We start from the raw sequence: 27,721 nt of genomic DNA on the forward strand, positions 1-27,721 counted from the left end.
TCTTTTCCAGATCCATCTAAAATGATCTATCGTGACAAGTCTTCCAAATCTTTTGTGTGCATACCACAATGATGTGGAGAAATGCTTCCGTGTTCAAATCCAAGTGCTGCCCAAACTCCTCGCTGAAATCCAAAATCGCTTCATTCCCGCCATTTTTCCTCGTGCCAACGCCAAAATTTTGTTCAAGGCGGAAAAGTTGACGGGAGTTGTCCTGAAAGCCAGGCGTCGATGTTGTCGCTGAAGTCATGCCCTGTAATTCGTGATATGCGTGGTAGCGACTGCCAAATGCCACATTGTTGGGTTCAGGCCCGAAACAATCTGGCTGTTCAAACAGTAATCGGCTGCTCCATCTTCATCTTCTCCCGCTCTTCACCAAATGCCCTCCTGGACATCTCCAATACCATTTCGAAGCCTTCTCGTCCTCGTGCGGCATTTTCTCGAAACCTCTCTACGCTCACCTCCTCAATCTTGGTTCGGATCTTTTGCCATCCACCGCACATTGCCACGATCTTGGCCTCTTGCTTGAAGTCTGTTTTCGCGTGCGGCTCGCTGGATGACGGTTGGTAGACCACGGTTTCTCGACATTCTAGCAGGTTGGACCACGTCATGTTGGTGCTGCACATGGTAACCTTCTTCGCAACCGGGTCGACGTAAGAAACTTCATATACGTAACTTGTCGTATCGCCGCCGAGAATGCTCAACACCCATTGTGGTGCGTTTTGCTTGCAAGTGATGAGACGTTCCGTGCGAAGGATACCAGTATCAGAATCAACGTGGCGGGAGAGCGTATCAACCGCCTTGACGTGTTCGGCCTTGTCATTCCATGGACAGTATTTCCTCCAGTTGTTGGTGCTGACCTCTTCCCACGAGTAATCGAAGGTATACTCTGACGAAAAGATCCTCATTGTGAGAGACTGCGCGAGAAAGGAGCTCGAAAATAGGGAGGAATGTGCGCGATGATCGCGAGTCTGGTTTGGATTGTCTATTCTGGACGATAGTATCGTGCTTCGGTTGAGATAGTAATAGTAGGAAGAATCTAGTGGATCTGTGTCCGCATTTGTCTATGAGCACAGTCGTGGTGAAACAATCAAGAAAAAAGAAAGAGTGGTAGTAGTGATCAATGACTTTTCAAGGTTGTTTCCATGTGAAAGAAGAAAGCCGGTTTATTATGTGCATGGACGTAGGGGAGATCAGACACTTTGCAGTTCGAGCATTTTCTTCCGAGACGGGCAAGCTCGGGATCTGCGCGGTCGTGATTGGCTGGTCAGGGTGAATGAAAAGCCGGTGACCAGAAATGAGGTTAGTCGAGTTTGCCACAGAATAATAATGACGTCTGACACAGCCATGCGGAGCGCCGGGCGTCTCCAAAGCAAGCGTTGTGAGGATATATGTTTCGTCAGACACGAGCCAATCCTCCTCAGCCGACGTCAGACGAGCTGTTTTCGGCGGCATCGGCCTCTTATCCAGAATCAAGATCTTTCTTTATCTGACCCCTCAAGTACATGATCGTGTGCCGTTCTCGGGAGACAATCCCCGAGCGGCGTCGAGGGTCTAGAGCGCCGTGAAGCCATTCGCCCGTATTCCCCGGAAGCCAACAACAATTCTCCACGATCTGGTCTCTGAACGCATTTGCCATGACATAGTCACAATTGTCTACTCGTACAACTCCCGCGAGCCTAGTATGTCGGAATATTGGAAGTCTACGGTATGTGTGCATTCCTTGGTCACCTCCGTGACGTTTCATTGCTAATCTTTGGTGCAGCCTAAGTACTGGTGCAAGCACTGCAGCACTTACGTCAAAGACACTCCCTTCGAGCGCAGACAACATGAGAGCACGGGCAAACACCAAGGCAATCTTCGACGATTCCTCCGAGATATCCAGAATAGCCATGAGCGGGGCGAACGGGAGAAGGAAAAAGCAAAGTTGGAAGTCGAAAGGCTAAGCAGAGTCGCCGGTGGCAGTCCTTCGGCATCTCCGATTCCAACAACAGCATCTTCACAGTCGCAGTCATCGACCGTCCGAAAAGCTGCGAACGGTCCTCAGGCAGCCGTCGACTTGAAACGACAATGGGCACAGTTGGCGGAAATGGGCATCAAGGTTCCTGAACAAGCACGGTCTGAGGTGGCCATGCCGGGAGAATGGCAAGCGGTCGAACAAAAGCCTACAAACGAGACGTCCGAAGGGGTTAGAAACATCGGAGTCAGAAAGCGCAAACTCGAAGAGCAGGAAGAGGATGAAGAAGGAGAAGACGCGGTCGTCCAGCGTGGATGGGGCTCTAGTACTAGGCGATATCCCGGCGACGAGAAGCCGGACCTCGATGAGCTATTGTCCGGTACAATCTCCTTGAAGAAAGAGAAGAACCCTCCCTCCGCTCAACTAAAGGACGAGCCGAAGGAAACTATCAAGCGAGAAGATATCACAAGCCTCAAACCAGGCAGTGGTACGGACGACGAGCAAAAGCCTAGCCATGTCGAAGCGTTGTCGGACCAACACTCCCCTGTGAAGGACGAGATCGACACTGTTCAGCCATCACAACCCTTGAGCGACATCCCGGAAGAGGTGCCGTTGCCGGTGTTCAAAAAACGCAAGGCTAAACCATCTTGAAACAGCCACAACACCTTTGCAGTTCAGATTTACATCTCGGCTGGCACAGGCGAACCGAAACGCCCAAGATAAGCGAGATGATGATCAGCAACAATTCCAATTGTCGGCCAGATTACATTTTGTTTTGGTCTGGATGACGACGTACAACTCAAGGCAATCACTGGCGGAAACCAGTGGGCGTCGCGGTCGTCGCACAATATGGTGTGCCACGTGCATCTCTTGTAACCCACTCGGCGCACGAGTACCACGCCAGTGACAGGTCCATCCTCGTTTCGAGGGTACATGCGAGAGTATCATCTCTCTACCATAGGCATGCCGTAACTGACAGGTGCGAGGAGTTGGAAGATCAAGAGGAAGGCAGCGTGCTCAATGATTCCTCGGGCGGTTGCAGTGACACAGTCCGCGCCTATTCTGTCAGGAACGTGAGCAGAAATGGTCGGATTAGGCGACTTTCAGGATTGACATGCGAGGATACAGGGGACTTCTGCTCTACTTTGCCATTGGCCTGAAAGCGGTCGCCTCCTACCAGGAGGTAGCTTGTCATGGTGAGTTGTCCTTTTTTGGCGGTGGTAGGTAACTTGCTACCAAGAGGTAGGAGGATGCAGAAGGCTTGAATTCATTGGAGGCTTTGAGGTACCGTCGGTTATGTCCTGATATGCAATACTGTAGCGGTGCAGGATGCTCATGCGTGCCCAGCCGTTAGGCATGAGAAGCGGTGCGAGTTACTCAAAGATAGGGTCTCGGTCGCCTCTGCATGAGCCTTCCCTTGGTGGGCACTGCACTGCATGGGGTGTTGGGTCTTGTTCGGAGAATTGTACAGCACCAACCCACTTGCATCCCCTTAGCGATCAAATCATATCCCATTTGTCTCTACCCAAGCTTCGGTCGACATGCTTGCTCATGAGAAGGCTCTTGCTGGTGGCCAAAGTCTAGTAGAAGACAGGCATGGATCTGGGGTGGCTTAGGTGAACAATTCGAGTCCCTTCCGAGAGCCTAATCAATCTTTAGTTGGTGTCTCAGAGTATGATCTCTTGCATCCCTCGTATTCTTGAGAGAGCCGACTCATGTGACACAAGAAGGAACCACAGGAACATCGAAGAAGGATGGTGACAAATGGTACGGAATAGCTGGTCATCATCCTTGGACGAGCCCATGTCCGTGTGGCTGGGCGATCATGACGGCGAAGGGTACCTAGACCGTCGAAAGACCGGAAGGCAAGAGACGGGAGCGAGGGCGCCAGTTGTCTCGCTAGAGCCGCCGGACGGCTAGCACCCTAGGTACAAAAGGCTGTGTGCCAGGGATCATTATGTGGGACTCTTTTTTCTTGTCTGGAAAGACATGAACGGGGCCTTCGTAACAAAGCAAAACAAGTCTGCTGGAGACCTCTTTTATTTATCCTTTCAGAGCTCGTGTTTCAGTCGATAGCGTGAGGGGGGGCGTGGTGATCAAACCACCGTTTTCAAGACCATCACACGCCAATCTCTTTTGTCTCTTCTCCGACGGCTCCAATAGTCGGACTAGGGGAGTCCGACGTGTTCGGGAGGGCATCTGGTGGCGCGAGGAATCAGACCCCGACAAGAACAGACGAGAGAAACCGGAGGCGGAGGACGAGCCAGGGGCCCAGGTAAGGAAAGGCACTCTTTCTCCCGCTGGAGCTTGGTAAAGTACCTAAACCACTGCAAGGTTGTTGATAGCTGACATGGCCACATCAGCGACGAGGGCAGCTCCTGTAGCTAGGAGAGAAGAGCTCACAGTCTGAATCCACCCGACTGGTTCGAAAAAAGTTCGAGTCGCCGGTGTTGATACGACTCCATTTTCTCGAAAACCAACTAGCAGGGTTCTAGAGCCACTTGGCAACGGTCGAGCAGCATCATGACATTCAGTTCAGTCGGGGATGTAAGAGAGAGACAGGTCACAGGGTCCCAGTGAGTTGGGAGGATTGACGGTGCGTTTGTGCTCTTTCTGTTGTCGCAATCTGTTCTCTCCATCTTGCCTGCGCTTTACATTTTCTTGTTCTTGTTGTCCGTGTCTCTCCTTCATCTAGGTGCCAGTGGGCTTCGATGGTCATTTGAGCTCGTGATCGAGGGTTACCAGGTATAGCTAGCAGCCCCGAGAATATGCAGCCAACCTGGAGGGGGAGCACTAGGAGATGAGCATGCCGGCGAAAGTCAAGGCCCCAGCTCGGGACGAAGCCTGCTGTCAAACCAGCTTAGCCCGCGCTCTAAGCTGGTTTGGCGCCGGGAGGTGCTGTAAGCGAGAAGCACCTGGAAATCCAGGAGACAGGGGGCACCGTTGTGCCTAGCAGCCGTTTAAGGGAGCCGTCACCACTAACTGCCACTGTCGCCGCACAGGCACTGTCACTGGCGGTCGCAGGCGGTGGGTTCGTTCGAAGAGGATGGGGGCTTGTTGGTGTAGCGGACGGTGGCCAGTGGTCAGTGGTCAGTGGTCAGTCAGTGGATGGAAGACAGGGGAGTCGACACGTTGGTGGGCGTTTCCTTTCGAATTGCTCCCTCTCACTATCCACCCTCCACTGGCACCTCCAGGCTGCCGGAAGAAATGAAAATGCTTGCTTGTCGTCTATGTTAGGGCGGCTGAGCGAGTCGAAGCGACCCCAAGCGAGGCTCAGTTCCAATTTCGCCATCATCCTCATTCATGCTTACTTGCCCTTCGGCACTTGGGGTGTCCGCAACACCTTGAGCATACAGCGTTTCTTTCGACCATTCTCTGAACCATCCCATCCCGATCCCAATCCCAATTCCAAACCCTTTTCCATCCATCCACCTGGAGCGACTGCTACTCGTCCATGCGACCTGTATGGGCGACGAGAAGAGCAAGGTCTTTTAGAAACCCTGTCGACCGGTGTCCCCTACTGCTCCTCTTTCCGGTCATACCATGTCACATCCAACAGCCAGAGCAACATTTTCATGACATGTTACCATGGTGCAGGCCTCTGTCGAGTACTGCTGTTGCACTTGCGTTCTTCACATATTCGAGTCTCGCTTCATCTGCTTTCAGATCTAATGCTTCCCAGCTCATCTTCTGTTCCAGCGCACTGTTCGGTCGTTAAGCATCGCGCGCTCACCTGAGATTTCTTGGTTGTTGTTCCCGATACCCCAGATGCAAGAAGTGAGGATTTCCCAGTGCCCTAGGCGCGGTGTGTCCAAAGACCTGATGGACTCGATGCTGACCATGTGGAAGCCAGTAATACGTGTTCGTCATATCGCCTGAATCAACACTGCGAATTAAAGAACGGAACGAAGAAGAAAGAGTCACCATCTTACAAGCCTTGATCGACCATATTGTATTCGGAGTCCACTGGCTCTTGCTCTCTCGCACGCTCGCTGGAAACAGCAGGAGGCTATACAGCAAGTCGGCCTGATGAACTATTCAAACATCAACATGACCACGGCGGCTTTCCAAGCATCGACGGCACCTATCAGTCTACCTCCCATCAGCAGCATCGACTTTCACGCCCACGTTGCGCATCGGTCGTCTCCAGAAGTGGTACAACCGCTGCCACCACCTCCGCCTGCAGCGCCACGCGTACTACCACCACTTCCATATCCCTATGCAGCACGACCTGCACCTCCGCCTCCACCTCCACCTCCGCCTCGGATTCCTCACGACTATTTACACGCACGGCCTATATACCCAGGCATTCCGTCGAGTTACCAGCCGATGCCCGCGCGTATCCCTTTGCCTTCAACAACGGATCCCCACCTGATCGTCGCTCCCACGAGGCACAAGGCTAAGGAAGTCAAGAGACGGACCAAGACAGGATGTTTGACTTGTCGTAAACGGCGCATCAAGGTGAGTTGTGGGTGTTTCTTCTACTTTTGCTTTTCATTTGCATCGACGGCCTTGCCTTGCGCATATGGCAATGGATCGCTGTATCAGGACATGATTCTCGAATTGCACGGGCCGAGCAGTCATTGTGGCAGCGGGCGCGCAGGCAACTCCAAGCAACTTGAAGACGGAGGGCAAGTTTACACGTGCTCCACTTACTATTAGTGGTGCAGTGGTTGGGTGGCGCCACGCACAGCACACAACGCACACAACACACGCGCCTACACACTGGCACTTCCTTTCCCTCTCTCCTTAGCCGGCCCTCTTGCTACTCACTTTACGCGTGTATTATTTTCTTCCCCTTTCTCCTTCAACTGTGATCGACACCTTGCACATCTCCGCTGTCACACAGAACCCTACCCCAACCCCAACCAACAACCACAACTACAACCACAACCTCGAGACCTCTTCCCCAGCCGCCCCCCCCCCGTCCAAATTTGCCCATCAGCGCTACCCAACTCAGCAAGCGATACCTATCGTGGCTCATCTCTTGCCGTCTCGAGATTGCCTTGGCGTCGGTCCATTGGCTCTTTTGGGCCTACGGCTGAACCTACCTTGTCTCGCCTCGGATTGTGCTGCGGCATTCTGCTGGCTTGCATCATACTAACGATTTCCCATTCACTCTCAGTGCGATGAAGGGCGACCTGAGTGCAGGAATTGCATGAAGAGTAAAAGAGTCTGCCAAGGTTACGATCCGGTCTACCAAACCCAAGCACAAGGACCGCATTCGCTTCACCCGGCGCCGTCGACGTCGACGTCGAGTTCGAGCAACCCTCCGCCTTCTTCCCTCCCGAGTCAGCCGCCACGATACAATCCCAATCCGAACCACTCTCCTGTGCCCGGTCACCATTCATCGATACTTGCAAGCTCGCCGCGAGACCATAACGATTATCCCTTTCCACGGCCACCCGAACAATTACTGCCCCATATCAATCAACCCTATCATATGGATGGTCCTTCTCATCCTAGCCTTCCTCCGTATCCACCATCTGGACGTTGTGAGTATCGACCCCCGTGGATCCACGTTTCTTGGTTCTGATTGGTCATCAGTGCAATAATGACCGACGTCAATGCTCGCTCAGCGACAAGAAGCATAGAGTCCATTTGTACCATTGCCGGTGCCAAAGTTCCGAGTGTGCCCCCTATCCCGCCAGATTCGGTGCCCAACCTTGACTCCATCCGCAAGGTCTACGACATTGCTTTTGCGCCCGGTCTGGACAAGCTGCTGGAGTCCGGTGCGACCAAATGGTTCGCCCGACAAGGCTTTCCATGGCTTTGCGCCGATCGTGCCCAGCTGGGTAACATGTTGGCGTATTTGACGTTGGTTAGTAACCACGCCGATACGGCCACTCAGAATGCCGCATTGGCCAGTCAGGAAGCTCGAGTCTCTTGGGCCTTGCTCGGGTTGTGTGTCCGGCCGGATCATGACGGCGGAGAAGAAGCCGACAAACTCGCCCGTCGATGTCGTGCCCTTGAGTCGATCTTGACTGGCGAACCATTCTCCAGTCCCACCGCTTCGCTGGCCGATTTTGTCCATCAAGACGAGAGCGAGCCGGAGCCAAAAGCCAGCGCACTGGAAAAGCAACTGGCACAAAGATCGGATGGGTTTTGGACTCTGGTTGAAGCTGCTGCGGCAAGTCAGAGTCCTTCAGACGGCGGGATTTCTCCAGAGGCAGTCCAAGAGTGTCGGCGTTTTCTGGATGGCATGGAGAATCGAGACATTATCTACAGCATCATGTTGCTGGGGTCGAAACCGAAACCAAGTGGCAACCATGGCGATCTCACTTCGGAACGAGAACTGGCCAAACGATATCTGGAATCACAGGCGAATGGACGTGCTACAAATCAGGTGTTTGCAACTATTTCCGGCATGGCGTTGAGAGCGTTTGATGCATAGATCAGTTCGATTGAGCATACTGCCTTTGCTCTATTCCGTCCTTGAACATCTCCTTCCGGCGGGTGTCGTGAGGGGTTGAATTGCACACATACCCCCTTCTCGTTTTACAGCTTTGGCATTTCCACTGCGCGTATCATATCTTGCAGAACCTTTACTCTCCTCTTTTGCGGCCATGGGTTCTTGTTCCAGAGGCGAGGTGGCATAAATGGTCTCGACCGCGAGGTCGGGAGATAGCTTTGGGACAAGGCCAAAAGACTGATACAGTCGATGAACAACTTGAAGGCGTAAAGGGGCCAGAATACACGATCAGCATAACCAACCAACCACAAACAGCAATCATTGATATTACAGCATTTTCCATGCCGTCTCTCCAGTCCATGATGATGAAAATACCATTCTGTCTCGTTCCTGGTTTCTGTCTTTCAGGCCATGAACCATGAACAAGCGAGAACCCTCTTCGGCTATTGTTGAACAGGTCAAAAGAACCTTGCAACTTTCCCCTAAAAGATTTCATCGGCTGGTCGGTCGCTTGTGACTTGGATCGGATCCGTCGGTCGATTACTCTCTAGTCACTGTACGTGGTACAGTAGTGAGATACCTAGGTACCTAGCACGTGTGCCTACTATACCTTAGGTACTTTACCTAAGTCCTTTTGCCTCTTAGGTACCTTGTGTGTATGCGGAGCGATCGCTATCCCTCTTTTTCAGGACCATCAGGACCATCAGGACAATCAGAACCATCAAGGTGGTTTACTACTATGCAGGTACTACCTTAGGGTGGCTATATTTATTATTGTATAGCCTAGTCTAGCCCGCTCTTTCGGCTTGCGTCTGAGGTGTCGGGAGTGAAGCTGATTGATTCCCTTAGATCCGATGGAAATAAAGTAAAGGGAGAGTAAAGGTTGACTTTTCCTGGTTTGTCCCCTCGTGATATTATCCGTAGGTACCTTATATACGATACGGTACGTAGTACTATAGTAGGGCAAGGTATGCATCTTCACTTCTACTAGTAGTCGCCGTCCGAGACGCTCTGCTCTCTTGGTTCCCGGGTCCCCTGATCCCATGGGAAAGTTCCATCATTTGGTCAGTCCCTGGTCTGTCTGGTATAGTACTGTACACTGTGCGAGGTTCTCCTGGAAGAGCCTGCCTTACTACTTACTACGTAGGTATCTGGAGTCGACCCCTGAACCCAAATGCTGTATGTATGGTTGATGAGCTTATGACAATGGAGGATATACGGATGGATATACGGATGGATATACGGATGGATATACGGATGGATATACGTTTAGGACTTTGTACTACTAGTAAAGGAGTATCTAATGGTAGTTACATGGCCACACCCACACCCATCCAGGTCGAGTTGACAGCTTTGACATATTTGACAGTTCAAAAACAGGTCCAGCCGTTTTTTGACAGGGGGGAACTATTTGCATCAACCATGCAGTGGTAAATAACTGATCTTAAAGCAGTATCTGACACTTTTGTTGAGGGATTGACATGTTGACGTATAACGGTCGAAATGTAAAAGGCCACCACTGGACCACACCGGACTTTTCACACGCTGGTCCTACAGTACTGTAGTAAGTAACGAAGTTGTTGGACAGGCCATCATCTCCTAATGAGTACTTCTTCATACGTGATATGAGGACTAGGGCAAGGAAGGGCAGGGGATGACAAGGGATGACAGCATTTTATGACCCCGTTCAAGTCGGTCGACGTTAACGGCGTCGACATTCGACATTCGACAGAGGGTCAAGATTGCCAGCCATAGCGTGGCCATGGTCGTGGTCTAGGAGAATATCATTCCCTCTGTCCCACTCAGTCCAAGTCAGATACCTAGCATAGATATGCAGACGATGCGTGTCCCGCCATTGTCCGGCCAGAAAAACACTCCTCCCAATCAACTCATAGACCCCTGTTTTCACCATCCCCGTCTTGTCCATGACACGCATACTAGGCGGGTTCAGTTCATTCACGATCGCCCGTATGTACAGCGAGTCGAAGGGCGTCCAGAACGACCGTCCTTTGGCACACGATTCGAAAACTGCCTTGACGGACTCGGTTGCGTATCCTTTCCCCCATCCTGTGGGGAGGAACATATATGCGATTTCGACCGGAAGGATCGAGTCTCTTGTACTTGTTTCTTTCGTTGTCGTCGTCGTCGTCGTTGACGCGTGTGTCTTCGGTAGTGTGAGGTCTTCAGGCAACGCGAGGCTGCTGGTGTCCAATGATGTCAAAGTCACCATGCCGATGAATTCTGTTTGTGGTTCTGTTTCTGGCTTCGTGCTTATGTTCGTCTGTTCCACGTCTCGGCCTTTGTTTGCCGTGGATTGCGGTTCGAGTTCTCTTCCACCCGTGATCACCGAGTCCCTGCTGTGCGAGTCCGACCCGGTCGACTCATCAAGAAGCTTATGTACAGCATAGGCGACTCGATATGGCCTTGTCGGTCCTTCTTCTTTTTCTGGTGTGGTTGTCGTGGGCGCCGACGCCAGATATGCTTGCATGGCCTTTTCCGTATCTTCCAGCGACTTTGCTCGTCCTTGGATGCTTCATGACGATAAGTTACAAGAGTCAATCAATCATCTGCCAAACCGGGGACACAAAAAAGGCAAAGCCAGACCCCTCGAGAAATGACATCAAAACTCCCTGTTTTGCCATTGCCAGGAACTAATCAGGGATGGAGAGGATTGATGGAACGGAAATGGAAATGGGTATGGGAAACGGAAAAGGAACGTGTTAATGAGTCTCTTGTTCTCACCTCCACCATGTAGCCTTCTCGTTACTTCGAAGTTCATGTATCCATTCGAGCTCGGCACCTCCTCTCTCTACGGTCGTGACACGAGTCAGTTTGAGCCGTGGTGTGAAGACGACCGAGTCCATCGAGTCGATTCGATTCGATTCGTCTCGTCTTTTCAGGCATCTATCTGGGCTTATAAAATGTCTTGATCACATACCAGTACCAGAAGAGTAAGAAAAGGCGCGTTGAGCCATCTTCGTCTCAACCGTTCAGTTCTGCTCAGAGATGTAACCTACTTCAAGTTGTCTCGTGTGGGTGGGTGAGGCATATAAATCATGTACAGTAGTAATGAATGACACGAAGGGCGTCAAGAGTGACGAGGCTCTGTCGTCCTGCATAGGACCAATCAGTGTTTGCTAACATACCTTAGTAACACATAGGTACCTGGTATGTAGGTACCTTTCATTCTTACGGCACATGCTCGATCCATCCGGCGTGGCTCGAGAGAACGAGAAATGGATGTGGAAGACTACACGTACTTGAGAGACGAGATATAATTGACTCGGGCATGGATGGACAGAAACGCAAGGCCTCCTCAGCCGCTGCAGTGAGGTTTGATGGCAAGGTTAGGTACTAGGTAGGTAGGTAGTAGTTTGGAGACATTTATTGTGTAGAAACATGCTTTCGTCGGGTACTGGTATTCCATTTCCGATGGTCAGCCACACTTTCTCTTGTCCTGTAATCCATGGGTGTGTGTCTGCTCTGCTCTGCATCAAGTCTTTGACCCCAACTTCCAGAGTCCATCCACTGTACGTATCGAATACTCGACGCTGTCAGTGGGAGGAAAGGAGCATAGGAAGCAAAGCCGTCAGAGATGGCCTTTGTTCATCTCGGTCTCATTTGAGCTCATGAGAGGAGCTTCGCCATGTGTCGTCTTATGGTATCAGCTCTTTGCCTTCAACAACGTCGGTTCAAGAAGTGTAAGAGCGACCCTGACTTCGGCGTGGTGGATTGGGACGCCGAGAGAACGCTGTGAACATAGATATACATGATACCCAATAAGTCGCGCCGCGGATTCATAACCTGCACCAGCGCCCAGTATCTGTAATCTCCAGTGACGACCTGCGCGCAATGCTGTAGTGGGTGTAGACCCCGTAGCCGTCGTGGACATAATCCAAACCGCCTTCAGAAAGTGCTCAACGGTAGTCTCCGAAGCTTTTGTAGGATCATGACGCTCGAATTTGGTTTGTCGATGCGGTGGAAATCCGCGCCCAGTCCGTTGTATAGAGACGTATAGTCGACGTGGACGCGGCACCTTTTGCTTCAGAAACCGAGAAGCAACTTCTGTACGTTCGCATGCGACCCCGACACTGTCCGGGTCTGTCCATTTGCTGATGGTGCAGACCTGGCCGCATTCAACCTCCGCACCAATCTTCAGCAACAAGTCGACATATCTCTGGTTTCGTGAGATCATGCGTACCGGAAACTCGAGCAAGTGTGTATGAGCCCGGCGCCAAACGTCTTCCAGGATGCTGACTGGGGACCTCCATCAGAAGGAAAAGAACCCCGACGAGCCCGGTTGTACCAGCGGATCAAGGGCATCCTACCGACCGACCGTAGGCGTGCCGAATTTGCGCAAATACGGGTAGATGGGAACGCCTGCGAATCTGGGAGGAGAAAGACAGAACAACGAAAGAGTCCTTGCAACTAACTCTCGCCGTGATTCCTCTCCACACTCACAATCCTCTTGCCTCCCATCCTCTTGATCTCTTCCTCCAACTTGCCCTCAGAGTGCAGGTGTGCAAGATCGTCGCTCCCGCCTAGACTCTGCGTGTTGATCATGATGTTCGGCACTGTCCGTCGTCCCGTCAACGAGACTAGCAGATCCTGGATTTTACGTCCAAGGGTGGGAACGGGGGCATCGTCATCACCATCATCCTCACCCGGTGGTTTTGGCACCGGTGAGTTCATCCAATCGAGTTCCACCACATACGGCGCCGGTGAAATGGTATATTTTTCGAGGAGTAGAGCTTTGGCGCGTTTGGAGTAAGGACAGTAAGACTTGGAAAAGATGATGACTATAATCGACGACGTTAGTAACGGTCTGCAGACAAAGATCGGAATACCACCCGTACTAGGACTCTTCTTGAGGATGCTTTGCAATTCTTGCCGCGCCATAGTCTCGCCCTCGTCTTCCGGCTTTTCGGCTTTGCCGCCATTCAAGGCTACCTCTTGACCCTCGTCGTCGGTTGCGCCAACGACACCATCCATAGGGTATCTTGGCTTTTCTTTTGTTTTCGGCATTGTTTTCCTCCCGGCGACACTGATCGCATCGTCGTCCGATGCTCCGCTCGAGGCCCATGGGTTAGGCTCCCCCCTTTGAGCTGGAGATGGCTCCAAGATCTGCTTCTGTTTGTCGAGGATCATTTGGAGTTCTCGGTTGGTCTTCGCAGTCAAGTCGGCGTCGGACAGGTCTCCGCGCAGAATGCCACGCCGTCGCGCCAGAGATGATTCAGTGGTTTTGCGGAAGTCGGTGTCTGACCCGGAGAAGAAGAGGAGATAGAGTACGATGATGCCGAAGGCGAGCCCTAAGGCCTGTCCACGACGCATGCTTGCCATTTTGTCGAGCTGCGTTCGTGGTGACGAAATGTCGACTGTAGTGAGTATGAGGTGGTCAAGACGGTCGTCAGATGATGGCGCGTCAAAAAAAGATTTCAGGCTTGAGACTTGAGACTGGTCGATCGCGTAATGATGTGAAGCCGACACAAACAAGATGAGAGTTCAGTTGTTTAAGCGGCGTCGTCGATTTCAACCTTCTACTCGACTCACACAATCCTCTGGCAAACACAACCAGGAGGGATTTCGAGGGGTTAAGGGTTAAATGCGATGCGTCGGAAAATAAAGTGATCGAACAATGCAAAAGGGCGTTCTAATAGTGGCGCGGTGGGAGCGTAGGAGCGTTTAAGCCAGGCACAAGGACGAGTCGATTTGTCGTAGTCTGGGGAAGTCACGGCAGTCCAAGCGAGGGATGATCGATGTCAGGGGTCAATGCACGCCTCACTGAGCTTATCAGGCCAGTAGATGGGCGTCAATGAACAGGCGGTGGGGGCAATGGATCAAGCCCCTGTGCGCTGACGACCGCCTAAAGATTAGGCTAGCGTTAGGCTTGGGAGGCTTGAAGAAGTGACGTGGACCCGCCTATTGACCCCTAAGTTCCTGGGCACGAGGCATGTAAGGCTTCAGCCACGAGTTAGGTACCTATAGCTATGCCAGATTGTCCTGGGCACGCCGGGGTCGGAGGAGTTCGTCGATTCTATCACGATCTACCATCGCGTCGAGGCGTGTTGAGATGACTTTCGGACCTTTGGTGAGGATGGATCTGCAGAGGTATATCGAGGCGGACACTCCTCGATCCAGGGGAGGATTGACAGCTACGCCAGTTGATGGTGAAATACTAATTCACGTCAAGCATGGACCAACGCGGAATACTATCGGGCTGCCGCCCCTGGTCATTGCTCAATTCGATATCATATCGCGTGCCAGCATCTCCCAGAATCTCAAAATGGCATCTTGTAAGCCTGTACACGAAAAACGCCCCCAGTCCTGACAGACGGCACACGAGACTGTCATAGCGTCTCAGGAGATAATCCCCTTTCCCTTTCCCTTTGCGCCCTCATCAGAATGTTAGAAATCCCGTCCGGCCACAGGTCTTGGTATCCAACAATGCATGGTGTTACAATCATCAGCCAAATACTAGTTATCGCTCACTTGCTTGGTCCTCATGCCATTAACCCTCCCAGTACAACTTTCTGTATTCCCATCATTTCTTTCTTTGCACTATCCCTCGAGGCAGTCTCGAACTCTCGGATGATGGCTGAAACCACCACTTTTCGTATTCGCCCGTCCACCTTCGTAAATAAGTCGCTGATGATAGGCGTGCATGCTGCGGGACTTGGCAAGATCTGCAGTAACCTCTGATACGTCTCGATGAGCACATCACACAGCGTAGCGAACACGGTAAAGAAATCTGGTGTGAAGGGGAGAGGTGGTGTCTGGAGGTGCGTGTAGGGTCCCTCATTGGGTAATAGAGTCGAGTTAGGAGCATCTACCGGCGCCGGTAGGGGGATGGCGGAGGTGCTCGGAAAGCTACCCGAAGGTAAAGGAGCCGACGGCGAGGGTGTCACTAGGGTGCTCGTCGAAGAAGCAAAAGTATTTCCGCTCGTGGTGGTGTCTATGGAGGGTTGCGATGCATGATGTCCCGCCTCGGAAAAGGTTGGTGGTGAGGACGTCTGCGAAAGCATTGGTAGCCCGATATCAGTCACCGGTCCACTGGACTTCCGAGGTCTCGACGTCGCCGTGGCTCTCTTAAACATTTGTGGGATTCGTGCCCGACTCAACGAACTTGCTGTACTTCCATCTGGCGGGTGCAGCTGCTGAAACGACTCGAATTCCGCCAAGAGAGTACTCAAACTTCGTAGATAGTCCTGCGCTACTGCCGCGCTGGTTGCGGCCGTACTTTGAGCATGGGGCTGCGGATGAACGTCGAGGATGGTCGGTATAGACATGCCGAGTAACATGTAGTTGACCGCTCGTCTGGCAAGTCGATTGGGGGTGTATGAAGGCAGTTTTGCAATATCGGATTCACTGAACCGAACAGTATTAAACCAGAACGTCCGTCCTTCATGCGCCTTGCGTAGATAGTCCAGCGTCGCGATCCTCTTGTTGGCCAACTCTTGAATGTGTGTGTAAAGTGCGGTTGTGCTTGGACTCCCATGGGCGCCAGTGGCGCTCAGAAGCATTCCATGGGGTGCCGAAGCAGACGGTACGTCGGTCTCTCCGGCCGCAAATCCTGCGACCTGACTGTTTGCGCTTGCGGGACCATTGCTGGGATGTTTCTGTAGCAGCGGTCGTGTAGTATTCACACCGTTGGTGAGGATGGCGACAGAATGAGGAGGCATGGTGTCGCCCGTCGCGAGATGGCTCACATCACTGTTGGTTCGAGGGACGACATCTGCCCTGATGGGATTCAACGTGCCAGGTGCGGCGGGAGCAGTGGTCGTTCGAGAATATCCTGGTCGAGGACGAGGGCGCGGTGGTGTCGGGGCTGAGCCAGAAAGAGTCGCATCGATGGAGTCGTTAGATCCTAGAGGTTTGTGTCTTCTTGAGGGGGATCTGGTGATTTTGGAGAGAAAGCCTGGCGTCCCTCCTCCTGATGAACCGGTGGTGGTCGAGCCGTGGAAGCCATCTCGGAGGGTAGCCTCTGTCATGCTCTTATTTGCCTCTGTACCAACTAAGCCAGTCCTATGTCGAATAGGGTGGCTGCCAGACTGACCGGGCGGAAAGCGATGGGTCGAGGGTGGGCGGACAAAGTCTGTTACAGAGCGGCCATGGATGGAAAAGGACGCGGAAGCATTCGGTAGTGCAGAACGTACAGTAGTCTGTGTACCGTATATGGAGATTCGATCGCAATATACCTGGTAGTAGTACTCAAGATACTGCGCTTCTTACCGGCTGGTGTGTGGCGAGAAACGTACTTTTTACGGAAGTTTAGGTGTGTGATTTTGGCTGCGCCCACTCAACCCAACCCACACCATCTGTTCAAGGGGACCCCTAGACCCTACCTGTACCTACAGGCACCTATCATCTATAGGTACCTAAGGTTTCATCTATCCCACCCTCCTTACCTACCTAACCTACCTAGGTATGTACATTATACTGCAGTACATTCCCGACGGTATGGAATGACCCGTTTCACCCACGACTCCACGCTCCAAGCCATCAGTATTCGAGCTGACCGGAGGTGCTTTCTACAAAATTAGATTCTTTCGATCGAGAGATTCCTACAGGAGATAAGAGAATATGGACGTTCCACAACCAGGGCAATGGCCCGTTGACCCTCAAGAAGATCAAGAAATCCGGAAAGATCGCATCTGGGTTGATGGATGCTTCGACTTTGCGCACCATGGTATGTTCGCGCGCTCTGAATAAGTAGAAGCTGCTGACCTTGTGTTCAGGTCATGCCGGGGCTCTACGACAAGCCCGTCAATTGGGAAAAGAGCTGTACGTAGGCCTTCATTCAGATGAAGAAATCTTGCAGCACAAGGGACCAACGGTAATGACTTTGGATGAACGGTACGTTTGTCGATATCTTGTTCCTTGAGCCATCTGATTGTTCCGAAAAAGGGTAGCTGCTGTTGATGCTTGTCGCTGGACAACCAAGTCGATCCCCTACGCCCCCTACGTGACAGCCTTGCCATGGATATCCCACTATGGATGCTATTATGTAGTCCACGGGGACGACATCACTTCCGATGCTAGTGGCGAGGATTGTTACCGGTTTGTCAAGGCCGCTGGCCGTTTTCTCGTGGTCAAGAGGACTCCAGGCATATCTACCACCGATATCGTCGGCCGAATGTTGCTATGCACCAAGACGCATTTCATCAAGTCTTTGACAGACGAACTTCAAGGCAAGTCAAACGGCACCATAAGTCCAGACAAAGCAGCTGCCGGGGCCGAAATGCTGGAAAGAATCAAGGACTACGCCACAGATGAGACTGCCCTCAACCCGGGTTCAGAAGTCTGGACTTGGGCCGGGAAGCAATCAGAGAATTTGGCAGATCAGGAGACCGCAGCTGGTTCATTTCAGCAGCTCGTTGCCGGAAAGGACCCCAAGCCAGGTCAACGCATAGTCTATGTGGATGGAGGCTTCGACCTGTTCTCTTCTGGACATATCGAATTTCTGAAACGCGTCAACGAGGCCGAAAAGGGTGAAGCATACATTGTGGCTGGCGTGCACAATGATGATGTGATCAACCACTGGAAGGGTCTGAATTACCCCATAATGAACATCTTTGAGCGAGGACTTTGCGTTTTGCAATGTCGATATATTCACGCAGTGGTGTTTGGAGCTCCATACTCGCCATCAAAACCATACCTGGACGCGATGCCATTGGGGAAGGTCGCCGCGGTGTATCATGGGCCCACGGATTTCATGCACTCGCCGTTCGATCCATACAGGGACGCAAGAGAGCTCGGCATCCTTCATGAAATCCCAAAGCACCCCTACTCCCATGTCAATGCTGGAGAGATTGTAATGCGAATCATGAAAGGGCGGCAGGCATTCGAAGAGCGACAGAAAAGAAAAGGCGAGAAGGCTGTGGGGGAAGAAGCCGCCCGAGAAAGAGAGCTCCTCGAGCAGGAACAAGCAGCCATAGAGACCAAACGAAGAAATGTGCCGAGCTAGATGATGGAAGCAATGGAATGATGGCTCTGTCAATCATGCTCTGATGCGAAAACTATATACAAGCACCACTTCATTCATCCAAGCTAAACAAAGCTTCGGCAGGGGTAACTGCGACATGAGTTAGCACAAGCCCGTCCTGGACGACTGAAAAGCATACCTTTCTCCGTAACTCGTGGGGCCTATCTCGTATTTCTTTCCTGGTAACCGGCCAAAGGCCGCAGGCTTTGGAGGGAGGCCATCCTCACTGAGCACCACCTGTGGAGTCTTCTCTCTTTCAAAGTATGCAGCCAGACCCTTCTCGCCCTCAGTCTTGACAGCGACCAATTGCTTCGATCCCTCCTCTCCCGCCAACAGCTTCGGACTAGGATTCGCGGCACTTCCCACGGTCAACAAGCCCACGACATCACCCTGTGTCACGGTGCTCAGCTTCGGATACGCCCTTCGCACATCTCTCTTCCAGTATGGATTGTCCGCAATGTCGGCGGCCGGCGTGGTCACCGCGTCCGAGGGATCATATGAAAGAGGATCGAGACCTCCTGGGGTCGGGTTTCGGAAGTGTTTAACAGGAACCCCGTTGCTTCGGGTCGGGTCCATTGCAAATATTTTGCGGATGGTTTCCCAGATGCCATAGCTTTGTTGCGTGTATTTCTATAATGATGAGTATCAGGCTGAAGCTGTCGGCAAGGGCATTTACCTTTGCGACGCCAACGACGTCTTTAATGGGCTTGCCGGCCATTTCGGCCTAGGTCAATGAACGCCTGTTCACTCCTCTAAGCCCTGGATTTCACGTCCAGGGGATGACTGTCCGGAAGACAAGGCAACTAGGGCGCCGCGACTTGTATGATGTGGTTTTGTGTCTAATCACTTCATAAACTCACATACGGGTTGAGGTCGAGCTCGGATGGAACGCAGTGAACGGGTACGGCACCGCATCAATCTTGGCGCTGCGAATATTAGAGACCAAAAGTGCAAAAGTTACGGTGCAGTATGTAAACTTCCTATGTAGCTGTTTACTCGAGACGACGATGGTTTTTACTGTTCATGCCCAATTTCCAGCCTTGTCGGGGATGATCCCTGCAATACCTTCGTACCCATCGTTAATGCAGACGATGACCTACTCTGTATGAGCTCGATGCTCACTTCACGAGCCAGTACAGACTCAGACGATGTGCGGGATCCGTCTAGATACGTTGGTCTCTCGCCTCAAACCCAAGGATCCTCTCCGAATCCACGACCTTTGTTTTGGATAGAGATGAATATGACAAACTTTTTCACCTGCTATCAAACCTACATTTTGACCTGGTACAGTATAGACACGCGAGGCTGAGGTCTCCGTTCAGCTCGGAGACATCTTCGCTCGGGGTTCCTCCGCGCAACAGCCTCTCGCTTGTCTCCAAGCCAAAGGGACTGACAGCCACCAATGAGGAAACGGGGATCGAACACTTACCCACTTCTCGGAATGAAGTGCGCTCCTCTCACGGTCCGTATATGGCGCCTCCGATCCCTGGGATGGATTGAATGCCTCGATTTGTCGTGGTCTGCTTCACTAACAGTCACCACTTTTTATGAATCTTCACTTATAAGTTAGAAGATATCTTCCTTAGTGGTACCTCGTCCATCAACCTACATCTTTTCGCCCTTGCATAACCGAAAGTGACGATCCAACCGAGGATATCTAGCACGGCTGATAAGAGACTATCGATACGTATTGAGAAGCTCGATAAGGAAAGCCATACAGCAAGAGACGACCACCACCAAGCCGTCAGTGATATCTCCGGCATCAAAGAACCCTCATCATCACAAACAGAAGCCCACCAACATGTCGGGCAAACCCAAGATCCTCCTGCTAGGCCAGATCGACCAGTAAGCTGCCTCACTTGTCATCATCCTCCTTCAGCCAACAACCGCTGCTAACAGTATCAACCCCCAGTGCCACCGAACAATGGCAGTCTCTAAGCTCGCTGGGCGAGCTGATCACACCGCAATCGACTAACCGGGCAGACTTCATCAAGGAATGTGAATCAGGCAAGCTGGACGGCGTGGTAGCCGCCTACCGCACCTTCCCGTCCGTCAGCATCACCGGCTTGTTCGACGAAGAACTGTGCAAAGTGCTCCCCAAGTCGTGGCGGTATGTTGCGTCGTGCGGCGCCGGCTACGACCAGATCGACGCCGAAGCCTGTGCCAAGCGCGATCCGCCGCTTCTGGTGTCCAATGTGCCTACGGCGCCGGATGACGCGACAGCAGACACGGCCGTCTTCTTGCTGCTCGGCGCCCTGCGCAACTTCAACACCAGCATGGCCGCTCTGCGCCGTGGACAATGGCGCGGCAATCCGCCTCCGGCGCTCGGCCACGACCCGCAAGGCAAGGTCTTAGGCGTCCTAGGGATGGGCGGGATCGGACGGAACATGAAGAAGAAGTGCGATGCGTTCGGGATGACCACCATCTACCACAACCGCCGACAACTCGACCCCGAACTGGCCGGTGGCGCTGAATACGTGTCTTTCGACGAACTACTGAAACGCAGCGACGTGCTCAGCCTGAATCTGCCGCTGAATCCGAAGACGCGCCATATCATCTCCACGGACCAGTTCAAGCTTATGAAACCCACCGCCATTATCGTGAACACGGCCCGTGGAGCCGTCATTGATGAAGCCGCGCTCGTCGATGCGCTGGATAAAGGTCTGATTGCTGGTGCAGGTCTTGATGTCTTCGAGGAGGAGCCCAAGATCCATCCTGGCCTGGTGGCCAACGACAAGGTCATTCTCCTACCGCATATGGGTACCTGGACCAAAGAGACACAGGTATGCTCGATCGCCTTCCCTTGTGAACCTACCTAGCTCCAGCGTACTTCGTACACATGGAGTTCCGACTTCTGCTGCCGCCCTTTTTTCCGCGATGTTTGGTTCATGTTCATGCTACCGCTTGTCTCCTTCTGCATAATGATTCCAATGCTGACATTCATCTGGAAACAGACAAAAATAGAAGAATGGACAATCAACAACATCCGCTCCGCCTTGGAGAAAGGCGAGCTGATGTCCCCTATTCCCGAACACAAGGAGCTCAAATGAAGAAGCTTGCTGCGGTTTGCGAGCCGCCATCCTCGATCTCGCTCCTCGATGCGCTATCCGGCTCCACTCTATCCACCAGCGCCAGAATGTCAGCAAGCCGGTACAGGAATGTACGAAGCACCCTCATCTCGATTCGCTTTATTTCGGTGAAGGCATGATGTGATGGCCTGCTCCTTCTCAAACTGGTGCTGCAAATTCGAAGCTGCTGAGTCAACTGCAAATCTCTGAGGTGCAAGTTAGCCAATAGAACAACGATAGACTAGAGACAGGTGATGCTAGACTGTCAGTAGAGACTCGGGTCTTTAGAGATCAGACGTTCTCCAATCCTGCTCTGCATTGCGATCAGGTCTGCGTCCTGGATCGTTTGGCAGGTTCTGGTATCACCAAAATGGACGAGTTTGCCAACATCATTGGATTCTGTCAGTCTGCTGTTATCCTGCCTGTGCCTTATCCCAAAGAGTCCGATATCCAAGCGTACCAAGTGACAACGTCAACATGTCCGTCGAGCACACTAATATCCAGAGCTTTGCCTTTCCTTTCTCAGGGATTCGTAATCCAACAATGCACCCGCGACCTCGTCAGAATACTCCAAAGTCAGCCGGGTCGAAGTCGGCATCTACATCCATGAAATCACCATCCAGATCATCATTCCCGTCATTAACGCGGTGCATTTGCACGTTCTCCTTCCCGGCGCCGATTGGAGTATCATATCCTTGTGCCAGACCATCCAGGTCGTTGACCACGTCTCTCAACACGGGACGTTTATCCAAGAAACTCTGAACGTCGCCGACCAGGGCAGTTCCGCGGACGATCTTCTCCGGTTTCCGAAAGGTCGCTTGCTTCTTTGGGCTCTTGCGGCCCCGTAGATTGCCTGGGTAAAGGACGTCTCTCCTCTTCTTGTTATTCTTTCCCGGGCCCGACGCAGGCGGACTGTCCACATGGACTTCAACAAACCCGGCAACACTCTTCTGCGTGACGCCCGTGACTTGACTTCCAGTCTCAAACAGATGCTCATCACAAGCGCCGCTGGGAAGATCCAGCACCCATGCCTTCTCATCCATGATGCGCGTCAGGCCTTTGAGGATGGGTACGCCGCTTCCCGCAAGAGTACTCTTGCTACCGATGATCAACAGCTTACTTCTTGCCCGCGTCACAGCGACATTCACGCGCCGCCAGTCTTTCAGAAGGTCGCCCACGTGCTTGTTCTCGTTGCTCCTGACGCAGCTGAGGATGACTACCTCCTTGTCTCGGCCTTGATATTTGTCTGCCGTATGCATCTCGACCTCCGCCGCGGCGGCAGAACCGGCAGTGGATTTGACATCAGATTTGAGTAATGCGAGTTGGGAGCGATAGAATGTGATCACGCCGATTGAACGAGGGGCGATACCTGAGTGGATCAACGTTGTCACGAGCTGTGCTGTGAGACGAGATTCCACTGCATTGGTTATCCGCGCCCCTGATGCGGTCTCACGCGCTGGACCTTTTGTAGCGATGGTGTCTGTATTGAGAAACAGACATCGAGATACGGGAGACAGGGCTCGTCGCAACCAACATGAAGCCTCAGTCACACAAATTGTCTGAGTACTGTGACTCGATTTCGGCAGTGAAGATGCAGTGAAATGATGTACTGCTAGTCCGCCTTCCAGGCCCGGGATATGGAGCATTCGTTTGGCGACAGCCTCGTTACCACATTTGATGCGTCCAGAATAAACCAGCTCCTTGGACAAAAGCATGATGTCCTCCGCCATTCGATATTGGTGTTCAAGATTTACCACCGAATCCGGCTGTGCGTCAGAAAGGAGTTTGAAAAGACTGACGTCGAGGCCTCCTTCCAAAGCCTCCTTGTTTTGAACCAGCGGCGGCAGTTGGTAGTGGTCGCCGACCAGAACAAACGTTCTTGCCATGCGAATCGGACCCAGACATACCGGCAATGTGATCTGGGAAGCCTCATCCACAATGCAGTAGTCAAATGTCCGCGCGTTGAAGATGCCGTGATTGACGCCTAGACAGGTAGTCGCAACGACTTTACTCCCGTGCCACGATGCGTGTAATTCTTCGATGGTCCGTTTGGGCTGCCCTGAAACATCGGCGAACGAGTGAATCTCCGGATGGACTTTATTGATAGCTCCAATTCGCAGAATTGGGATGTGGTCGTCTTTGATCTTGAGCAAAATATTGTCCACCGCTGTGTGAGTGTAGGATGCCAACAAGACAGATTTGCCTTGTGAGACAAGAGCTCGTATGATGTGAGCTATTGTTGTCGTTTTGCCAGTGCCAGGCATGCCTAGAACTAGAGCGTAGTCCTTTGCACTCATCACCTTCTCGATGGCCTTCCGCTGGTCAAGATTGAGACTTCGCTGTGAAGCTGGTCCGGATAAGGTGTATGCTGTAGACGTGATCTTGAACTCTGGAGGTTTGTTCTCAATGATCAGCTGTCGAAGCTCTCGCGCGTGCCACAGATCCTTCTCCATCATCCGGATGACGTTGTTTCGAGCAGTTGCCATTCCATTCGCAAACTCGTCCTTGTCTATGCGATACAACATCGGTTCCTCAACTGTGCCAGATACATCCTCAGCCGCTTCTCCCATGACACCCGAGAAGACCTGTCGATTGGAGGAGTCGAAGTCGGCCAGCTTTCGTCGGGCAGGTTGCAATCTTCGATCAACCGCTACCACAACCCGAGATGGTCGGACATTCGTGACAAAGCCTGCAGCGAAATTGAAATGTCCTTTCTCGTCTGAGATAACAATTGGATCACCAATATTGATATGTGACTCTGCAAACGAGAAACCTGGACGTGGTCTGTGCTTGATGAATGTATACTCGAACCTGTTGATTTTGGAGCTTTCAGTGTTTTCGAAGGTAGATCCTGGTTGAATTATGACTTCTGAGAAGCAACGACCGACCGCCTCGCGCTCTACACTCAGCATTGTCCAGAGTTCGCGTCGAAACTTCATCGTATCGCGTTCCTCTCGAGTCAAAAGGTCGTCCCACTTCTTGAAGAATGCCTGATGCGCAGGAGAAAGATGGCCGACCACCTCGTTGAACTTTTCGCCTAGACCACTGGTTTCTGCATTGCCATCCTCCGATAGTTTGTGGTGAATGAAGCAGGCAGCCTTTGAGTAGCAGGACTTGCAGAGATGTTCTTTCTTAATCATCGGCGGCAGCGCCAGTTTGTCGTGGACATAGCAAGCCAATTCGTTCCGCTCAATGACCATGTGTCGTATCTCGTTTCTCACGCCCTCCACGCGGAAGGTTTTGGATGTTTCCATGTAGTACAGGACACCACAAGTGACATTGATATCATACCGATCAGACAGTAGCAAGGTGTAGAGCGCTGTTTGTACACGGTGCTGCTCAACGTTGTCCTTTTTGCCAGTCTTCAACTCGAAAGGCACTAGCAGTGTTCTGGGCGACCGGTCCTGAGGTAGCTTCATCTGGGCTTGAACGGTGGCATCAATATTGCCTTTGAGGCCGTACATCGGTGACCATATATGCTCCTCCAGCTCAAGAAGCTTGTTGATAGTTGTAGGGACGAGGATGCCATTGCGATCGCGAATGAGAGCGTCACTGGACAGATTGTCGCCGACGAAGACGCTCGCCCATGCCATCATTTCAGGTGCTTTTCCCAATAGATACTCTTTAGCATCGGGTAGTTGAACTCCAATCTCATAAAGTGATTCAATGTAAGATGGAAGAATCTTGTCGATGATGTCTCTGAACGTCTGCATGTCCCATTTGTTGAGTTGTAATGCTTGTCCGAAGACTTCGTGTAGAATATGGCCATAAACCTGAGGCTGAGTGGCGGCACTCGTAGCTTTCACTCTGTCCTGAAGTACAGCCCGTCGCATACACGTAAAAGAATCGCCCACCACAGTCGAAGATATCAAGTGGTCGGGATGGAGAATGATCATGTTATCGGTATCATTAACGATGCACTGACCGGTGCGATCGAACTTGCCAATAATATGAATGTAGGATCCTTTGGTGCACCTGGTATCGTACCAAGACTCTCGCAGGAGTACAATGTACAGCATACCGGACTTTTCGTCCTTGACGGAAAGCATCTGAGATGCATTAGAGTTGACGCGACACATGAACGGTGGAAAGGGATCTTACTTTCTCGGGTCGTCGACGCCCGGCCTTGTACTCGTATTGACTCTCGAGGACATCGACAATAAGGTAGCGCTTGATAGCTCTGTTATCAATTGAGGTCTATTTAATCTATCAGCATTGGTCTCATCAGAACAAAGCTATCCAGGACGCACATGATTCGTGGATTCAACCACCGTCGTTGGTTTTGCGGAGGTGGCATCTGCAATGCCCTCCCATAGCTCCTCATCATCATCAAAGGCATCCTCGAACTCGTCGAGCGTTTCCAACCGCTTGGGGACCGTATTCATCTGAGCATTCTGGTTCACTGCCGGCTGTTCTCTAGCCGGTGGATTAGGCTGGGAGTCGTATTTTGCAGCCAGGTCAAGCATTTCATTCATCAGTTCTTCGTCGTCGTCGTCATCAAACTCATCATCAAACTCTTGCATGGCGGGTATAGTCTGAGGTTCTGGTGGGGGAGGTTTCGGTGATTCAGCATTTCTGAGTCCGTGTCCAGACGGTTCACTCTGATACACTGAAACGGCCGGTTGTGAAGCGGAAGCTGCCGTATGTCTATCCAGCTCCGTTTCGAAACGCTGCTCGGCAGGTACTGGGTCATTCTGTGCCGCAGTCTCTGCAAGTGCCTGCTCTACACTTTCAAAGGCCTCGATATCTAGGCCGTCATCACTGAATTCCGAGGAAGATTGCTGATCATGCTGCGCTTCGGAGTTTTGTCCCGTCACTGCAGGTGTATGTACTGGCGCGTGTGTAGTGCTTGTGTTTCCCGACCGGACCGCGGTCTGAGGTTTTGTCGGCGAAACAAGAGCTTGGGACCGTCGGTCTGGCAACGGGGAGGAGCTCGATGGGCTTTCATCGGCTGCGACCTTCTTCGTCAGACTCTCCTGGATCTTTTCCAAGAGGAGTCCCACACGAGTATTATTCGATAGATCTCGGCGCAAGATCTCCTTTCGAGATGCAGCGAACAATTCCTTCGTACGACCATGCATTTCATTGGCCTCTACTCTTCGCCGCTTGGATTTCGACGCTGGCCATTCTATGCCACAACTGTGTGTTCTCCGTAAGCCACTCTCTTTGCTTGCTGAGCTCGGCGTCTGAGGTGATGAAGGGAGAAGATGGGCGTAAGCAGGCAAGGTAGGTTCGGCTTCGATTTTCTTCGCATTTGCAGTCGTGTATCGATTCCATAGATCTTGCGTAGGATCATTGTTTGGTGTTCGAAGAGACCTGTTTAGGGCATCTAGGTTCAAGGCATCTTTGTGCACAGAGATGTGATCAGATCTCCCAAGCTGTGAGGAGGCAGGAGACGAGCTACGGGCCCGTTTTCTGCTTTTTTGTGTTCCAGTAGCAGCTCCAGAGGCGTCTGTGCTATCAGGGTTTGTTTCCCATAAGACGTGGTCTTTAGGCGTGGCAATCGGCGGCAGGCAATTGAAGGCATCTTCGGTATTCGCAATGAGGTCTTCGAAGGGTATTTTGACAGCGGGCGTCCGAGGCATGTCGCGCTGTGAGAGACAACGTTGGCCTACACTACCACCATCATCCGCCTTTTCGAATGACGCTTCTCCTACTCTCGTAGTCCGGCCGATACCCTGATTCTCTTTGTCCTCATCCACTTCAAGTAATCTTTCGTCAAATGCAAATGCCTTCAGCTTTTTCCGTGACTGCGACGAGACAGCGAAGGGGACGGCCGGCATGATGCTAAGGTAGTCGGGATATGATGAGAGAGAGCATTTGCCCCAGGTTGATGGACATAGACTGCACCCAGAGAATTGCGAGACGTGGAAAAGTGCACCGCAACCATCGAATGTTTATGGTAGTGAAACTGCGACCAATGAGCCGTTCATTTGATCCGCCACGCGTGTCGCAAGAACGAACAACGCGTCGCGAGCAGCCACGTGCAGCCACGTGATGTGTGAATCTCGGAGTTTGCACAGTTTGCATTCTGATAGGAACAATGATGTCATCGGAATGCACCTGAAAAGCTCAGCCTCAGAAGTCACGTTTCATCTCAGATCTCAGGGGGAATTTGAACTTCGAGACCACAGATACTCAATCCAGTCAGTATACAAGCGTTTGATATACTTCTTTCCACAGCTTCACGAGTCCTCCACTGTCTGGACAGTAGGCTTGGATTCTTTATACTTACGCTATAGACTTCTTCTTCTCCACCTGGACATCGTTGTGGTCTGTCCCAACACGCTGCCCGACTCAATATC

General features: G+C 52.0%; 11 protein-coding genes across 11 annotated transcripts; 5 read left to right on the forward strand and 6 right to left on the reverse strand.

Moving 5' to 3' along the window:
• Nucleotides 1–326: 326 nt before the first annotated feature.
• A1O1_06590 (uncharacterized protein) lies at nucleotides 327–905 on the reverse strand (the record flags this gene model as incomplete). Its single annotated transcript, XM_007727468.1, has 1 exon — nucleotides 327–905. The coding sequence occupies one exon, from the start codon at nucleotides 903–905 to the stop codon at nucleotides 327–329; it is 579 nt and encodes a 192-aa protein (XP_007725658.1).
• A 776-nt stretch (nucleotides 906–1,681) lies between these two features.
• Nucleotides 1,682–2,605, forward strand: A1O1_06591 (uncharacterized protein; the record flags this gene model as incomplete). The annotated part of the gene is made up of 2 exons (XM_007727469.1): nucleotides 1,682–1,705; nucleotides 1,763–2,605. 2 exons carry the CDS (start codon nucleotides 1,682–1,684, stop codon nucleotides 2,603–2,605), a joined length of 867 nt encoding a protein of 288 aa, XP_007725659.1.
• Nucleotides 2,606–6,004: 3,399 nt separating this feature from the next.
• A1O1_06592 (uncharacterized protein) lies at nucleotides 6,005–6,421 on the forward strand (the record flags this gene model as incomplete). Its single annotated transcript, XM_007727470.1, has 1 exon — nucleotides 6,005–6,421. A coding segment is annotated over one exon (417 nt), but the record flags the coding sequence as incomplete, so codon positions are not given.
• A 1,087-nt stretch (nucleotides 6,422–7,508) lies between these two features.
• Nucleotides 7,509–8,348, forward strand: A1O1_06593 (uncharacterized protein; the record flags this gene model as incomplete). Its single annotated transcript, XM_007727471.1, has 1 exon — nucleotides 7,509–8,348. One exon carries the CDS (start codon nucleotides 7,509–7,511, stop codon nucleotides 8,346–8,348), a length of 840 nt encoding a protein of 279 aa, XP_007725661.1.
• Nucleotides 8,349–10,068: 1,720 nt separating this feature from the next.
• On the reverse strand, nucleotides 10,069–11,230 carry A1O1_06594 (uncharacterized protein; the record flags this gene model as incomplete). The annotated part of the gene is made up of 2 exons (XM_007727472.1): nucleotides 10,069–10,897; nucleotides 11,109–11,230. 2 exons carry the CDS (start codon nucleotides 11,228–11,230, stop codon nucleotides 10,069–10,071), a joined length of 951 nt encoding a protein of 316 aa, XP_007725662.1.
• A 1,564-nt stretch (nucleotides 11,231–12,794) lies between these two features.
• Nucleotides 12,795–13,706, reverse strand: A1O1_06595 (uncharacterized protein; the record flags this gene model as incomplete). Its single annotated transcript, XM_007727473.1, has 2 exons — nucleotides 12,795–13,165; nucleotides 13,223–13,706. The coding sequence occupies 2 exons, from the start codon at nucleotides 13,704–13,706 to the stop codon at nucleotides 12,795–12,797; spliced, it is 855 nt and encodes a 284-aa protein (XP_007725663.1).
• Nucleotides 13,707–14,866: 1,160 nt separating this feature from the next.
• A1O1_06596 (uncharacterized protein) lies at nucleotides 14,867–16,354 on the reverse strand (the record flags this gene model as incomplete). The annotated part of the gene is made up of 1 exon (XM_007727474.1): nucleotides 14,867–16,354. The coding sequence occupies one exon, from the start codon at nucleotides 16,352–16,354 to the stop codon at nucleotides 14,867–14,869; it is 1,488 nt and encodes a 495-aa protein (XP_007725664.1).
• Nucleotides 16,355–16,946: 592 nt separating this feature from the next.
• On the forward strand, nucleotides 16,947–18,330 carry A1O1_06597 (ethanolamine-phosphate cytidylyltransferase; the record flags this gene model as incomplete). The annotated part of the gene is made up of 3 exons (XM_007727475.1): nucleotides 16,947–17,052; nucleotides 17,102–17,219; nucleotides 17,271–18,330. 3 exons carry the CDS (start codon nucleotides 16,947–16,949, stop codon nucleotides 18,328–18,330), a joined length of 1,284 nt encoding a protein of 427 aa, XP_007725665.1.
• Nucleotides 18,331–18,413: 83 nt separating this feature from the next.
• On the reverse strand, nucleotides 18,414–19,066 carry A1O1_06598 (NADH dehydrogenase; the record flags this gene model as incomplete). The annotated part of the gene is made up of 3 exons (XM_007727476.1): nucleotides 18,414–18,438; nucleotides 18,488–18,978; nucleotides 19,025–19,066. The coding sequence occupies 3 exons, from the start codon at nucleotides 19,064–19,066 to the stop codon at nucleotides 18,414–18,416; spliced, it is 558 nt and encodes a 185-aa protein (XP_007725666.1).
• A 1,083-nt stretch (nucleotides 19,067–20,149) lies between these two features.
• On the forward strand, nucleotides 20,150–21,398 carry A1O1_06599 (D-3-phosphoglycerate dehydrogenase; the record flags this gene model as incomplete). Its single annotated transcript, XM_007727477.1, has 3 exons — nucleotides 20,150–20,193; nucleotides 20,261–21,131; nucleotides 21,303–21,398. The coding sequence occupies 3 exons, from the start codon at nucleotides 20,150–20,152 to the stop codon at nucleotides 21,396–21,398; spliced, it is 1,011 nt and encodes a 336-aa protein (XP_007725667.1).
• Nucleotides 21,399–21,976: 578 nt separating this feature from the next.
• On the reverse strand, nucleotides 21,977–27,199 carry A1O1_06600 (uncharacterized protein; the record flags this gene model as incomplete). The annotated part of the gene is made up of 3 exons (XM_007727478.1): nucleotides 21,977–25,465; nucleotides 25,518–25,613; nucleotides 25,667–27,199. 3 exons carry the CDS (start codon nucleotides 27,197–27,199, stop codon nucleotides 21,977–21,979), a joined length of 5,118 nt encoding a protein of 1,705 aa, XP_007725668.1.
• Between the last annotated feature and the right edge of the window lie 522 nt (nucleotides 27,200–27,721).

Source organism: Capronia coronata, assembly GCF_000585585.1.
Source record: "Capronia coronata CBS 617.96 chromosome Unknown acBCG-supercont1.5, whole genome shotgun sequence".
Lineage (NCBI taxonomy): Eukaryota > Fungi > Ascomycota > Eurotiomycetes > Chaetothyriales > Herpotrichiellaceae > Capronia > Capronia coronata.